This window comes from Saccostrea echinata, unplaced genomic scaffold, assembly GCF_033153115.1.
Source record: "Saccostrea echinata isolate AGI-Se365-2 ecotype Australia unplaced genomic scaffold, CSIRO_AGI_Sech_v1 ptg000054l, whole genome shotgun sequence".
In the NCBI taxonomy this organism is placed as follows: domain Eukaryota; kingdom Metazoa; phylum Mollusca; class Bivalvia; order Ostreida; family Ostreidae; genus Saccostrea; species Saccostrea echinata.
The window spans coordinates 11,304,403-11,318,463 of record NW_026889803.1 but is presented as its reverse complement, the minus strand read 5'-3'; the positions used below and the strand labels follow the sequence as shown (position 1 = coordinate 11,318,463).

The following is a 14,061-nucleotide window of genomic DNA, read 5'->3' as shown; positions in this document are numbered from 1 at the left end:
AGATTTTTGAAAATTAACTTTAAGAATAGCTCCAAAATCATAGTATTTAAATTTATACAATTCTATTATTGTCAAAAGGTTACATAAATGTCTTTAAAAAAAATTACATACATACAAAAACAAGATTATTTTTTATAGCCTTTTTAACAAATTAATCACTGAAAATAAATATACCAGTAACAGTAGAAAAAAATCATGGATTCTTTAGAAGAAGATTTTGCCTGGATTCAGGATTCCATTTGGATCCAGGGTCTGCTTCAGTTGCTGCATGACCTGAATTCCATTCTCGCCGATTTCTCGTAACAGCAGCTCTCGCTTCCCTATTCCAATGCCATGTTCACCTGTGCAGGTGCCATCTAGCTCCTGGGCCAGTCTGAATATAGTAAGAAAGTTATTTGAAAGGACTGGCACTCTAATATTTAAACTGATAATTTTCTCTTTAATATTTTAAAAAAGAAGTTTTTTCACACATAAAGAGTGGATTGTTTTGTTTCAAAAAACAGGGTTAGCTCCCCCAAATGAATTACCCTGAACATGCACAAGTGGCTTCCACGGATATGATCTGACTCTTCTTTGAGCCCTCTGCTTGCCATTCCTACTGGCCACAAACAGGTAAACAGAGAATTTTCCTCCAGAAAAAGTTTTTTCTATTTAATTCTTCTTTTTTTGTATGTAAGCATATTACTTCATGAATTATAACTTTGGACTCAGAGTACATCACATACAGATATTTCAGCAGTATGATAGACTCTGCAAGTCTATAACCGGTCTCAGAAATTTTATTTTATGAATAATTACTAAAAATTGCAATAATTTTTTTTTAAATCTAATACATTGAACAACACCCTGTATATACCTTTTTTGGTCAATGAACAATATTCAATGTTTTGATGACCTTAATCTGTACACTTTCAATTTAAATCTGGACATTCACTTATATACTCAATCTTGGAATTTATATGAAAAGCTATTTGATTTGTCAAAATGAAAATTAATTCTTGTTTACTTACCTCAATAAACACAAACAAAAAATTTACATATGATAGGAATGATATCATAAAAATCATTTGGTAAAATTCATAAGAGAAATAAAATTTCAGACCAATGCATTCCTAACAGCAAGAATTTCTAATATACCATCTGAGGAGAGATGTTTATCAGAAACACTTTCACTTTATTAGTATGAATGGAATGACAAAGGTGACCCGAGATATTTACTGGCACTAAGTAATATGGAGGGAAGTGGTACACATTTTAGGAGGGGTTCAGGAATCAAAATGAAGGGGAGTTTTAGCTGAGGATTCTGATGTTAGTTGAATTAATTAGATTCTAATTAAAATACCGTTCTTTGAACTCTGTACAATTGTATGATACTGTAAAGTGGGAATATCTTTCAGAAAACATTGCATTTAATTACCCCCACATGACATGATTTTGCAGTATTTTATAACCCACTTCCTTAAAATGATAAATAAATACATTAAAATGAAAAAAAAATTATCATGAAATATCTTGATTTTTCCCACTTTTTTTTCACCAAGAGGCAGGCATTAGATTTTTTTTTGCATGCTACTTTTTGGAGTGGATTTCTGATTTGGATACTGAATAATACATCATTTTCATAGTTGCCAACCTTTAACAGATAAGAAAATGTAACACAACAAAGCTTTTTGTTAAAAAAAAGTGTACTATTAAAATCATAGCATTCAAAATTCAGGTAAATTATAACTGTATTGCATGATCAATATTCTCAATTTTATAGCTACAAGACCATGTTTTACTAATCTCAGTTTGTCAATGCATATGCATAACAGTAAACATTACAACTTAAATTAGCATGAGTTTAATAATGTCAGGTTGTAATTTCTGACAGATTTTACTTTTTTAGACGTGTTCGCCCTCTCACTGTCATTGCTATTTGGACTTTTGACTGATTTAATTATCCTCTCGCAATGAGTTGGAGGGGATGTAGTAATGCACTTGTGTGTGTGTGTGGGGGGGGGGGGGGGGGGGGGGGGAGTGGGTGAGTGTTCAAGTAATAATTCATATTGCAATCAGTATACTCCTTTGTGAGAAAATGCTCCACATTGGGGTGCCCTTATTTTGATTTACACTGCTAAATCAACAAACATGCTTGTTGAGGTTTCATCATCTACTATTTTATTTTAACAAAAACAACTGATCTCAATTTCAGTTTATGAAGATTTGTTTTTAATCAATTCAATCAAAATTTTCAACAGATTAATCTTAAATGAACATAGTGTGCTTCCATACATTAGCAAGTATATGACATTCAATTATACCTTTCACAAATTAACAACATTTTCGCAATGTACACAAAGTTTTGAATAATATATCCCAATGAATGCTGAGCTTTAAAATTTTTTATAAGATACATCATGTTAGTCTTGTGAAATATGTGTACCGGGTATGTGTTACTTAATAAATAGAACAAGTGGTAAACTGTTGCAAAAGTGTGTGTAAATAAAAGGAAAGCTTGGGGTCGGCAACTATGCATTTTCTTTTTTGCTGAATAGATTTATTTTGGATTGGACTTACACTGCCACTCGATGCGATATATCCAACACAGTTTGAACTTCTTTCTCATTTGTATGGTCCATAATAAATAAGATGTGAAAATTCCCATCACCCACATGGCCCAGTATATAGGCACCTGGAAGGACAAATAGGAATACTTACAATGCCATCTTAACGGATACGTCATGGACAATTTTCACTTCATCTGGGTTGTTTTGATCAACAGGGAAGAAGACATGGAAGTTTCCGTCACCAACATGCCCTACCATGGGACCTGAGGGGTAAAGCTTGCACATTAATGTTCATGAAAACTTGAAGTCTCTGAGGAGACTGTAGCTCTACTGATTTGTACTTGCGATAGTGGAAGAGAAAAGTTGCATCACTTTTTGACAAGTTTTACATTTACAGGGTTACGTGTTATGATGTTTTCAAAATCTGCACAAAGTTTTATTGAAATCACAACTAACCTGTAGGAAGAGTAGCATTTTCAAAAGAATTTCACAAATTACCAAATTGATAAGGATGGCAACATCATTCATCAAAATCAGAACTATGTATTTTGGAATTGTGTAAAAAAAATTCTATTGAAATCTATCATAACTGTTGGGGTAGTGCTTTGAGGAGGAAAAAACCACAGAAATATCCTTTTTAGTAATAATGGAATAACCATTCATTAAAATCAAAGGTGCACAGAATTATGTACCTTGATGTTACCTATTTGTGTACCAAGTTTTTTTTTTTTTTCAAAACTGTAGGAGAAGTAGCATTTTGGAAAATTGTAACAGACATGAAGGCATATGAACAACAACCACTTTAACCAATGCATTAGTTCTTTCTCTGACTAGTAGAGCTAAAAATAAATGAGTTGGCCATAAATTAAATCTAAAAGAAGTCTGTCTGGTATAACTAAATAAGAACTTAATAACTTTTATGTTGCCAGAACTTAAAAACAATGCATAACATATTCCATAAATGCTTGGAGGGCAAATGAATAATGAATGGAAAACACATATACCTGCAAAGGCTGCAAAAGAATCTTTTTCTGACCAGTGAGAAAATATACAGGAAAAAATACATATACATGTATATCCTATACAATTTTATCATATGTCAAATGAATCCTAGTTATCTGATATGCTGTCATCAAACCTTTGACAAATCAAAACAAAATGTGTTTGTGAAACACTGATGCCCCCGTATGGCAGCTTATGGCGAAGGTTAAAGTTTCTTAAATGCAAACTCCAGGTCAAGAAATCAAAAATGTTGGTACCCAAGGAAAGGTCTTGTCTTGAGGAATATACCTGTGAAATATGAAAGCCCTAGTACAAACTGTTGAAAAGTTATGGCGAAGGTTAAAGTTTTTTAAAGTAAGTAAAATGGCAAGGTCAAGGTAAAATGGTGCCCAAGGGAAGTTCTTGTCACAAGTGATACACATGATCATAAAATGTGAAAGCCCTAGAACCAAACGTTCAAATGTGATGGCCAATGTTAAAAATTTTAAAAGAAAGCCAAACTCCAAGGTCAAGGTCAATGCCAAAATTGTTGGTATCCAAAGGAAGGTCTTGTCACAAGGAATATACATGTGAAGGATGAGAGCCCTAACATCAACTGTTCAAAAGTTATGACCAAGGTTAAAGTTTTTCAAAAGTAAGTCAAACTTCAAGGTCAAGGTCAAAGGGTCAGATTGTTGGTATTTAAAGGAAGGTCTTGTCACAAGGAATGCATATGTGAAGTATGAAAGCCCTAACACCAACTGTTCTAAAGTTATGGCCAAGCTTAACATTTTTCAAAATTGAAGTAGGTCAAACTCCAAGGTCAAGGTCAAAAAGGTCAAAGCTGTTGGTATGCAAAGAAAGTTCTTGTCAATAGAAGTAAACATGCAAAGTATGAAAGATCTAGCTCAAATTTTCAAAAGTTATAGCCAAGGTTAAAGTTTTTTCAACAGTAGGTCAAACTCCAAGGTCAAGGTCAAAGCGTCAAAGATGTTGGTATCCAAACGAAGACCTTCTCACAAGGAATACACTTGTGAAGTTTGAAAGCCTAAGCTCTAAGTGTTCAAAAGTTATGGCCAAGGTTAAAGTCTAATAATATTTTGCAAAAGTCGGTCAAACTCCAAGATCAAGGTCAAAAGGTCAAATATGATGGTACCCAAAGAAAGGTCTTGTCACAAGGAATACACATGTAAAATATGACAGCCATAGCTCCAACCAATCAAAAATTATGGGCAAGGTTAAAGTTTTTGTGGACAAACAGTCAGACAGCTAGACAGACGGACGGACAGGGCAAAAACTATATGCCCCCGAATCTTCGATTACAAGGACATAAAAAGTTGTTTTCACCTGCACCTGCACTTTCGGGTGAAAATAACACTCCATTTTTTTTCTTTATTGGATCAAAAATAGATCAGAAACAATTGATTACGTTTATTTTTGTCATCCAACGAAATCTTGGGTCTCTCACTTTGTATGGCTAGGACTTCAGGCAGTGTGTTCAAGATTGTAGAAGCTACATAGCTCTATGAACAGCAAGGATCTTCAATAATATGCTAGCCTACACGCTATGTAGGAACATCAAGCATTTATTCACACAGTGCATTCAAAAGCCTAGATATCTAGCCTTATAGCTACCGGGTAGTAGATAGGCTAACTACTACAATCTTGAAAGAAGTTAAGCAGATGTAAACAACCAAGAAAAGCGGCAAGGTTTTGTATTATCTCATTATTGAATTATATAATAAAACAATTATTGCTGGTTTTTTGTCAATAAAATGATTAAGCAACCCTCAAAGTACAATATTTACATCACCCTTTGGGCTTAGTGATTATTTTACTCCTTGGGTACCTAAATCATTGTACTGACCCAAAACAGCAATACATGTATTTGAATAATAATGAACAGTCATAAAACATGTTGCAAATATTTAAAAAACTTTTCCCAATTGCTATTGAAAAGAATAATCATTCAAAATAAAAGTGATATTAAAATCCATGATAGCTTTTCAATGACCATGATTACCATTTACAGGTTTTCATATTCTGCATATGTATGATAAATATGTCAGTATGCCTTTTTTTAACAGTCAACTCTTTTGCAAAGAGAGAGAAAGGAAAAAATTAAAACTTACCTATGATGCCTGCTTCATCAATGTATTTCTTGGACTCCACCACCACCTGTGGTAGGTTAGACACGGGAACACAGACATCTGTGGAGTAAGGCTACAATAACGAACACAATCTGTCAATGAATCTAAAATTTTTTGATTGATATAGCAAACATTGTCACCTAAATTCAAATACATGTATATTATCACCAAAGAAACTCTTTGTGAAACTTTTAAGTAGAAGCATTTTTAAACCTTTGCTTGTGATAGTTTACAATTTTGAACAAATTTTCCTGCTTTTTTTATCAAAGATATTTTTTATACATTCTATGCATTATTATATACACAAATAGTTCTGTGAGATTTACAGTCTGCATGGAACTCTTAAATATGAAACTTTGATATCATTAAAACAACACACTTGTTATGTTAAATAATAAATATTAGATGGCCATTATCGAAATACATGCCTTAATTAATTAATGTGCATGATTGCATTTATGTTACATACTTTTCAAATACTTATTTAAAATTTACAGTAATATCCTCTAAGAATAAGGAACCAATAGACTATAGTCTGCAATAATGGGAAAACAGGAAAAAATATAGTCAACCCTCATCTCAAACTTGATGGTGCAGAGAAAAAAAAGTTTAGATATCTGAGGATTCAACATATATGTATTGAAGTTGAGAAATACATGAAGGAAAAGTGGTTGGGACTTCCAACTCGCTTTGACATATCTGTGCATGGTATTTGAGATATCAATGTTTGAGATACTGAATACAAGGCCGATATGAAATACAACAGTTTTCATTACCTTACACCCTGGCCTGAGTGCCATACAAGCATACAAGATATCATGTCTGGTCTTCCATAGGCGGTTCCTCTCATCAACATCTGTGGCCCATCTAAAGTCAGATCCCCCATTCATCTTAACAATCTCACCTTAAAATGACAAGTCAATTACAAGTCAGATCATACTACAATTAAAAAGTTACAGAATATCTTTGTGTTTAATTGGATATATGCACCACATGGCAGCTCCAATTTTTAAACTTTTAAAATATTATTGAAAATTCTCTCTTACTTACCAACAATTTCAGCATTTTCTTCCAGAGACTTGGGGCTTCCCGAAAATTCCAGAAATAGTGATGGTGCCACTCTCATGTCCATCTTGGCATATTTATTGCAAGCATCAACAGACACTTCATCCAGGAACTCTGAAGCAGATCATACAATCTCAACATTAAATGGTAAAAATTTCCAAAAGGAGGCATATTTAATACTTTCTGTAGGACTTGATGAATCCTAAATGAGTTAAAAGTTTGAAATTTCCATATCTTAAACTAAAAATGTAAACTTTTACATATACATTTATCACTTAAAAATAAGAAGTCTTTGAGCCAATGCTCACTAGTAATACCCCCGCTCTGATGTGAATATACACTCTCATGTTGACATCAAATTCATACAAAAATGAATCCCACCATTTGGCATACCTAAACAAAGAGTGTGCTAAAATTTCAAGCATCTGCGCTGAGCATTTGCTGAGAAAACTGTGACAGAAATTTGGTACGGACAGACACACGGATAAACAGGAAGTTGACATTGGATTCAAACAAAAATGAATTCCACCATACGGCATGCCTTAACAAAGAGTATGCTAAAATTTCAATCATCTGTAATGAGTAGTTGCTGAGAAAACTGTGAGGAAAAATTGCTACGGACAGACACACAGACACAAAGACACACAAGGGTAAAACAGTATACCCCTCTCCATCGGAGCAGGGGTATAATTATGGTATTCATAATGTACCTAAATCATGATTATATCTTTCAAATGCAGATTCAGATTTAAAGTACCTGTACATGTTTAATATACTTTTTTTTTTTAAAAAGTTTATATTTTTTGCTTCAGGTCATTAAACATCCTCACAATGCCAGGGGTTGTGGGACCCCTGACAAACTTTTTTTTTGGATATTTTACAGGCTGATCTCAGCTATGTCTTTTGAGGATATTACAAATCTTAATTTTTTTCTTATCTCTTGACCAATCACATTAAGCCAACTTGTAACACTTGTGTCATCTGTTCACTTTCTGTTTACCTATTATATCAACTTATGAAAGCCCCAATTTGATTGGTGCTTTTCAATGAGAGAAGCAAGCCTGTAAAATATTGAATGAAGTTTGTCAGGGGTCCCATGACCATTTGTGGACTCAGGACCCCTGACATTGTGAGAATGGTGACTAAAATGACTGAGTTAAAAAAAAATCATAAAATTTAAGAGAGAAAAATACTTGGCAAGCCTTATTTAAAATTATAGGCTCCACTGGGATTTATCCATCCAAACAATTCTTACACATGTACTTTCAGCAACTCTAAAAACTGGCATTACAAACTGTGATAAAAATAAAGGGAGATTACTCCTCAATGTATGCCTGTTTAAATTTAAATTAAACAAATTAAATAATATGAAATCAGTACCAATTCTCGCCATGGGGATTCCACACTGTAAAACCTGTACAGTAGTATCCACAGCAGACTGAATACTCTCAAAGGAACACACGGCAGACACCGACTGAAATAATACACTGTATGTATTAAAACAATCAATATCTCTGGAAATCTTAGGGTCATAGTATCAACAGATGCATTGCATCTGCCTAGTTTGGTTTAGATGCTCCCTGAGGTTAATATAGCCAAAAAGGGGATCTAAATGGAACTTGCAGGGAGTCTCAAGATGACCGAATTGCAGTAAGAATGCTTGCCAACATTAACCTAATAAATTCATATCTACTTTCATTTTTACATTAACAAAATCAAATCTACTTTAATCAACAAATTCACATTGATTTACAATTGTATATTGAAAAATCATATCTTTTTTCACTTGTACATTAACAAATTCTACTTTTTCTTGGACATGAACAAATGCTGAGTGATTCATAATGATTTCTTCCATTGATTAAAAATACAGAAACATTGCCTCCTTAGGCTTAAGATTAATAAAACACCACAATACTTACTGACTCTGGTATTCCATGAAGTCTAAGTGTTGCCTTGGTGATAATTCCCAGAGTTCCCTCTGATCCAACAAAAAGATTGGTCAAGTTGTATCCTGCTGATGTTTTTCTGAAGAAGAAAAAACATGCTGTTTAAAGCCAATATTAAACATGAAAGACTGAAGGGTTGTATGTGCACGTGGTGAGGACATTAACTAGAAAAAAATCTTATTCCAAACAGCACAGACTGCATTTTATATGAAGATAAAAGTACCCTTAATGATACAATTTATGTGAAAGGTCGCTAATAATTGACTTTGTAGAATATCACATTTGTGTATCAAATCTCTAAAATGATCTCACAATAGAGTTACCTCCCTTTAACAGGAATTTACAGGGGAAACATCACAAGTTATCACCCTGCATATGTAATCTATTTTGAAACAAATGAATTAGTTAACTCTCTTATCTGGGTGATAATAATACTGAATGTAATAAAAACAATTTTTTTTTCCTGTCAGTATACAAAATTCTATAAATTTATTCTTCTTCTACCTGGCATTTGAGATTGAATCCTTACTTGGTACGTCTGCCCTCTCCCGCAGTATGGATTATCCTGCCATCTGCTAGTACCACTTCCATGTTTAAGACATTTTCTCTCATTGTTCCGTATCGGACTGCGTTTGTTCCTGACGCACTAGTGGAGCACATTCCACATACAGAAGCATCTGCACCAGGGTCTGTTAGAGAAAATCAAACCTCTCAGAAAACATGGACAAAACAGAATGTAAATTTGTGGGAAACATGCCCACTGCATTAACTGCAATTTATCTCCAACAGCAACATGTTTGATAATTATGCTATGTATACAAAGTTCTGATTGATGTCATTACCAATAGGAAACCATAGTCCTGTGTCTCTAATGTAATTATTGAGGGCTTTTCTGGTGACCCCACTCTCCACTTGACAGTCAAAGTCCTCGGGGTGTACTGCTAGGACCTTGTCCATCTTCATTACGTCCAGGCATACCCCACCCTAAAAACAGAATTTCTTGTTTGTTCATTGAAGTTACAGACATTAGTTAACACCTTGCAAAGTTTTTCAGCATGACAATTACATACTTGCACAAATGCACACAATTAGCCTTTCACTTACATAATTAAAAGTTCATTTCATGATGAAGAAAAAACACACCACTGTTTCAGCTTTAAAGTTTCTTTTCTATCAAGAAATCCTCCAATTTAAAGGCACTATTCAGCCTTGACAGAAGTCTAATGGAATGAATCCCACCTTTATTGCATTGATTCCTCCTTCCAGGCCTGTGCCACTTCCAAATGGAATCAGGGGGACTTTGTGTTCGTTACACAACCTGGCCACACCAGACACCTGTTCCACACTCTCAGCAAAGGCCACAACTTGTGGTGGAGCACATCTTAAAGAAATTTATTTCTTCATGTTAGGTTAGTTGGTAGTTTCAATAAATTTTCATATTTACAGACTTACTTGTTACTTTATGCATGACTGCATTTTCACTCAGTATAAATAGCTTTAACTGGGGAATGTTCGATGAATGTGATGTTCGTTACAAAGCATTAAAGGTTATTTTTGTGTCTTTGCTTTCCCTGATGTCCAGCCCTATTATGTTTTTCTGTGATGAATAAACATGCTGACACTGGGTTTTTGTGTTGTTTATGTTTATTTGATGTTTGATGTAACAAATGAACAATCCTAACTTGGAGAGAATAATAAACAACAGCAAGCTTAAAAAGATTTATGTTTCATTTGTCTATTAAAGTATAGATGAAGCCCTTACAATAGTTACTTTTTGCATTTTTGTCCTATAAATTGGTGTGTGTGTGTGTTTAAAATTTTTTTTCTTACTAATATTAGTAATTACTCTCTTTTTTCATAAAAGAAGAAATTCATCATTGTAAATGTGTAACTTTATGTGTGTGTTTTGTGGGTGTTTTTTAAATATTTTTTTTTCTTACTAATTACTCTCTTTTTTCATAAAACAAAGGGAATTCAGCGATTATGAATATGGAAATTTCAGGGGGGGGGCTATTTTACACTAAGTTTTTGAGAGGGAATGCTTCCCCCTCTATGTACTTAGGTCTTTGTATACATGTATATTTTATTAAGCATTAACAATACATTGTACATGTACAGGTATGTAGAATATGATTTCTGCTACTGTTTTTTTTTCTTGTAAATATCCAAGTTTAAAGTAATTTGAATCAGGAATTCTGTTCATTTTGTTCATTATTTAAATGTCTTGTAATAGCTTCTCCTCCTACAAGTATATTCCAAATTAAGAGATTTTTTAAAATGTCCTCATCCTGAGAGCCAAGGGTCAAACAGTTGATTGTGGGTACTAAGACTATTAGAAAAGGTGGATCTAATAGTACCTTCTAGTAAGCTGAAAAGTTCACCTCTAAAAAAGAATTACCTGTATAACACTAGTGAGATGTATATGTACATTGTATATTGATACAATAAATGACAGTGTAAAACTTTTATTTTTATATACATACGTATGATATGACTCATCTCTTCCATGCTGCTCCCGCACAGCATTAGCCTCTGATACGTTGCTTTTACCTACAATCCTCTCCAAACTCTGCACTAAATTATTTGACAAAGGGGCTATTTTCTGGGCTGCCTGAAACAATGATATCACACACTGTTTAACTGAATAACAATGAAAACCAAAAGAATGATTAATGTACCCTCACAAACAAATGATGGTTCATTTACATATATTTGTAATTGTCAATCCACTGAGTCCATCAGTTTTTTTTTATCTTAGCATATTTCTATTCATCCGCATCCTCAAACTTATGCAAATTATGCTCTTTCATTGTATAATCAAAATTTAGTTCATATCAACATGAACAACTATACAAATAATGTCATGTACTTCTATGTACTTCTATGTTTAAAGGTGAACTTTTGAACTGTTAATTTGTCATGTATTGCTGTAGATAACAAAATGTTTAAATTCATAGATTTAGACTTTCAAAATGTACATAATTGGCAAGTTACCCAACCCTTTGATAAACATATCTAATTTGATGAGGTCAAAATCTGTGACATCAACATTCTTAAACAATTTCAGGGGAATAGTGTACATTTATATACTTATATAAGCAGGTTTTGTAGTTTAACTTGCTACCCACTCCTATATCACTGAACAATCATATGTGTATTATTAAGTTATATATTGGTAGTGGTAATGGGCACATCAATCTTGGAAACAGTTCCGTTGCTTGAATGTTCTGGAGAAGAAGATTGAATTTATAGAGAGATACTGCAGACTAAATCCTGGATCTATGGATATGAATTATATTATATAGTTTTGATACAAGGACTGGTTTTGATATTTACTAAAATCATATTATTATTTGGCATACTATATCTATGTGCATAGGAGTAGAAAAGACAATATTTAAGTGTTTTGAATTTTGTCCCACTCCTTTAGGACTATGGGGGACTCAGATCAAACAATTTTTTTTTAATCACCGCAAAAAAAAAAAAAAAAAAGAAAAAGTGAAAAATGTTTACAAATGATTCATCCTTTTACATGTAAGTTACTTGAGATGACTGAAATGTTTATGTAACTACACATTTACAGAATTAAGGTAAGTAGAAAAATGAAGATAAATACACTGTACAAAAAAGCTGCCAAAGCACAAAATTGTCCTTATCAAGTTCTTTATACTCACTTACAATCCCCACTTATGATAAATACAAGAATACAATAATGAATTAATATCTACATTATTTATCAGTAAATTATTAATTGTTCCTTGATTGTTGACAAACAGAAGGAAAAATATATATCAAATCCTAGTGTTTATCACTGAAATATAAAAAATTGACTTGGATCTATCATATCTATTATTAAATGAATCCCTTTACTTGCACATACAGCATGAAAATTGAAATAGGTTCCTTGTATATGGAAGAGAAATTTATGTAACAAAATATGCATTTGTCAAAGTGGATACACTATATGTTATGAGCATATAAATTTTGTAAATCATATAATTGAATAACAGAATGAATGTTTTGTTTGTTCTATTGGATATGACCAAACCCTACAAACTTAATACAGAAAATGTACTTATCACATTTAACACCTTTTGCACTGCTTCTAGTCTGCAAATTCAACTATGGTATATGCTGGTATATGACTAAAACAAATAGAAGCTTGGTTCCAATTGCACTTATTTATGATATGCTAATTAGTTGATGAGGAAGAATGCTCTAAATTTTGTGTTTGCTAACTTATATTATACATTTACATCAGCATTAAAAGCTCATTCAGCTTTACAAAAGTATGATATTAATTGACATACAAAATTGATAACATGTATTCCAAATAATCTGAATGTTAGTTGTAAAGGATGAGTACAATATCTTGATCAGGCTACACAGCTACTTGAATTATTTTTTTTTCATCCCCCCCCCCCCAAATATTCCTTTTCAGATCTTCAGATCTATAAAATATACAGAAAGTTGCAAATAAATATGTCAGTACACAGATTTGTATCTCATTATAAAAAAACTCAAATACTTGATTTCTGCTTTTGAGATACTTTCAGAATTATATATTGTATTTCCTTTCTTTGGGTACTGTCAACCACATTGTGTGCTCTGGGACATGGATACATTTGATTACCTCTGTCCAGACACAAATACAATCAGAATACAAATCAGCCTCCCTTAAGAGTTTTTATCTCATTTAAGAAGATACTGTTTGGTCACAAATAAATTTCTGACCAAAACCCGAAAATTTTCAGAATTCTAACAATGAATACTTTGAATATTAGTGAGGGGAACACATTTTGAAAAGCAATTTCTTCATGCATTGATATAAAAAGAGTTGAAAACGGGAAACTTAAATATTAGTACCACACTGAAACTTTTTGTACATTCTGTGAAAATGCATATTCACGATACCATTATGCCAAAAAGGTTTAAAATGCTATTTTGAACGGTTTAATAAATATGTAGCTTATCATCTGTAATAAAAAAAAAGGATGTATAGTAATTCATACAATATATGTGTTGAAGCATAGACTGGTATACTGAACCTGTGCTGTGAAGCGTCTCCCCTTCTGATGATCAGAAAATTTTACAGCAGCAGGTGTCACTCGTGTTATGCGTCTCAAAAGCATTTTGGAATATTTTAATAATCTTTGTTATCAGCTGCGAAGTTTGACTTTCATTTTTAAAATTATAATAAGTCGATCGTAAAATATTCGAAAGATAACAAATATGCAAGAAATTTAATAAATATCGCACTTGTACATTTTCAATAGAATTATGATACATGTTTTCAAATTTTATTTTATATTATTCTACTATCCGATATATACAACAAATGTTATTCTGAAGCAAAGTAATTTAAGC

The 14,061-nt window shown here is 32.8% G+C and overlaps 1 protein-coding gene across 2 annotated transcripts; it reads right to left on the bottom strand.

Moving 5' to 3' along the window:
- Positions 1 to 203: 203 nt before the first annotated feature.
- On the bottom strand, positions 204 to 13,860 carry LOC133205762 (probable D-lactate dehydrogenase, mitochondrial). 2 transcript variants are annotated; one of them, XM_061341629.1, is made up of 12 exons: positions 13,743 to 13,860; positions 11,178 to 11,305; positions 9,934 to 10,075; positions 9,537 to 9,678; positions 9,224 to 9,383; positions 8,668 to 8,773; positions 8,126 to 8,219; positions 6,731 to 6,859; positions 6,457 to 6,584; positions 5,663 to 5,753; positions 2,701 to 2,812; positions 204 to 373 (listed from the first exon to the last, which is right to left on the bottom strand). In XM_061341629.1, the coding sequence occupies exons 1-12, from the start codon at positions 13,824 to 13,826 to the stop codon at positions 205 to 207; spliced, it is 1,485 nt and encodes a 494-aa protein (XP_061197613.1). In that variant the 5' UTR covers positions 13,827 to 13,860; the 3' UTR covers position 204. The 2 variants fall into 2 exon arrangements, with proteins under 2 accessions (XP_061197613.1, XP_061197612.1); XM_061341628.1 differs by lacking the exon at positions 2,701 to 2,812 and adding an exon at positions 2,560 to 2,674.
- Positions 13,861 to 14,061: the final 201 nt, after the last annotated feature.

Bases quoted from the DNA above. Each gene is read 5' to 3' on its own strand.
- LOC133205762 (XM_061341628.1), bottom strand. From the start codon at position 13,826: ATGCTTTTGAGACGCATAACACGAGTGACACCTGCTGCTGTAAAATTT. The intron at 6,585-6,730 runs GTAAGTAAGAGA...TGTCATTTTAAG, and splicing joins AGAAAATGCTGAAATTGTTG to GTGAGATTGTTAAGATGAAT. The intron at 5,754-6,456 runs GTAATGAAAACT...TCGTTATTGTAG, and splicing joins CACTCAGGCCAGGGTGTAAG to CCTTACTCCACAGATGTCTG.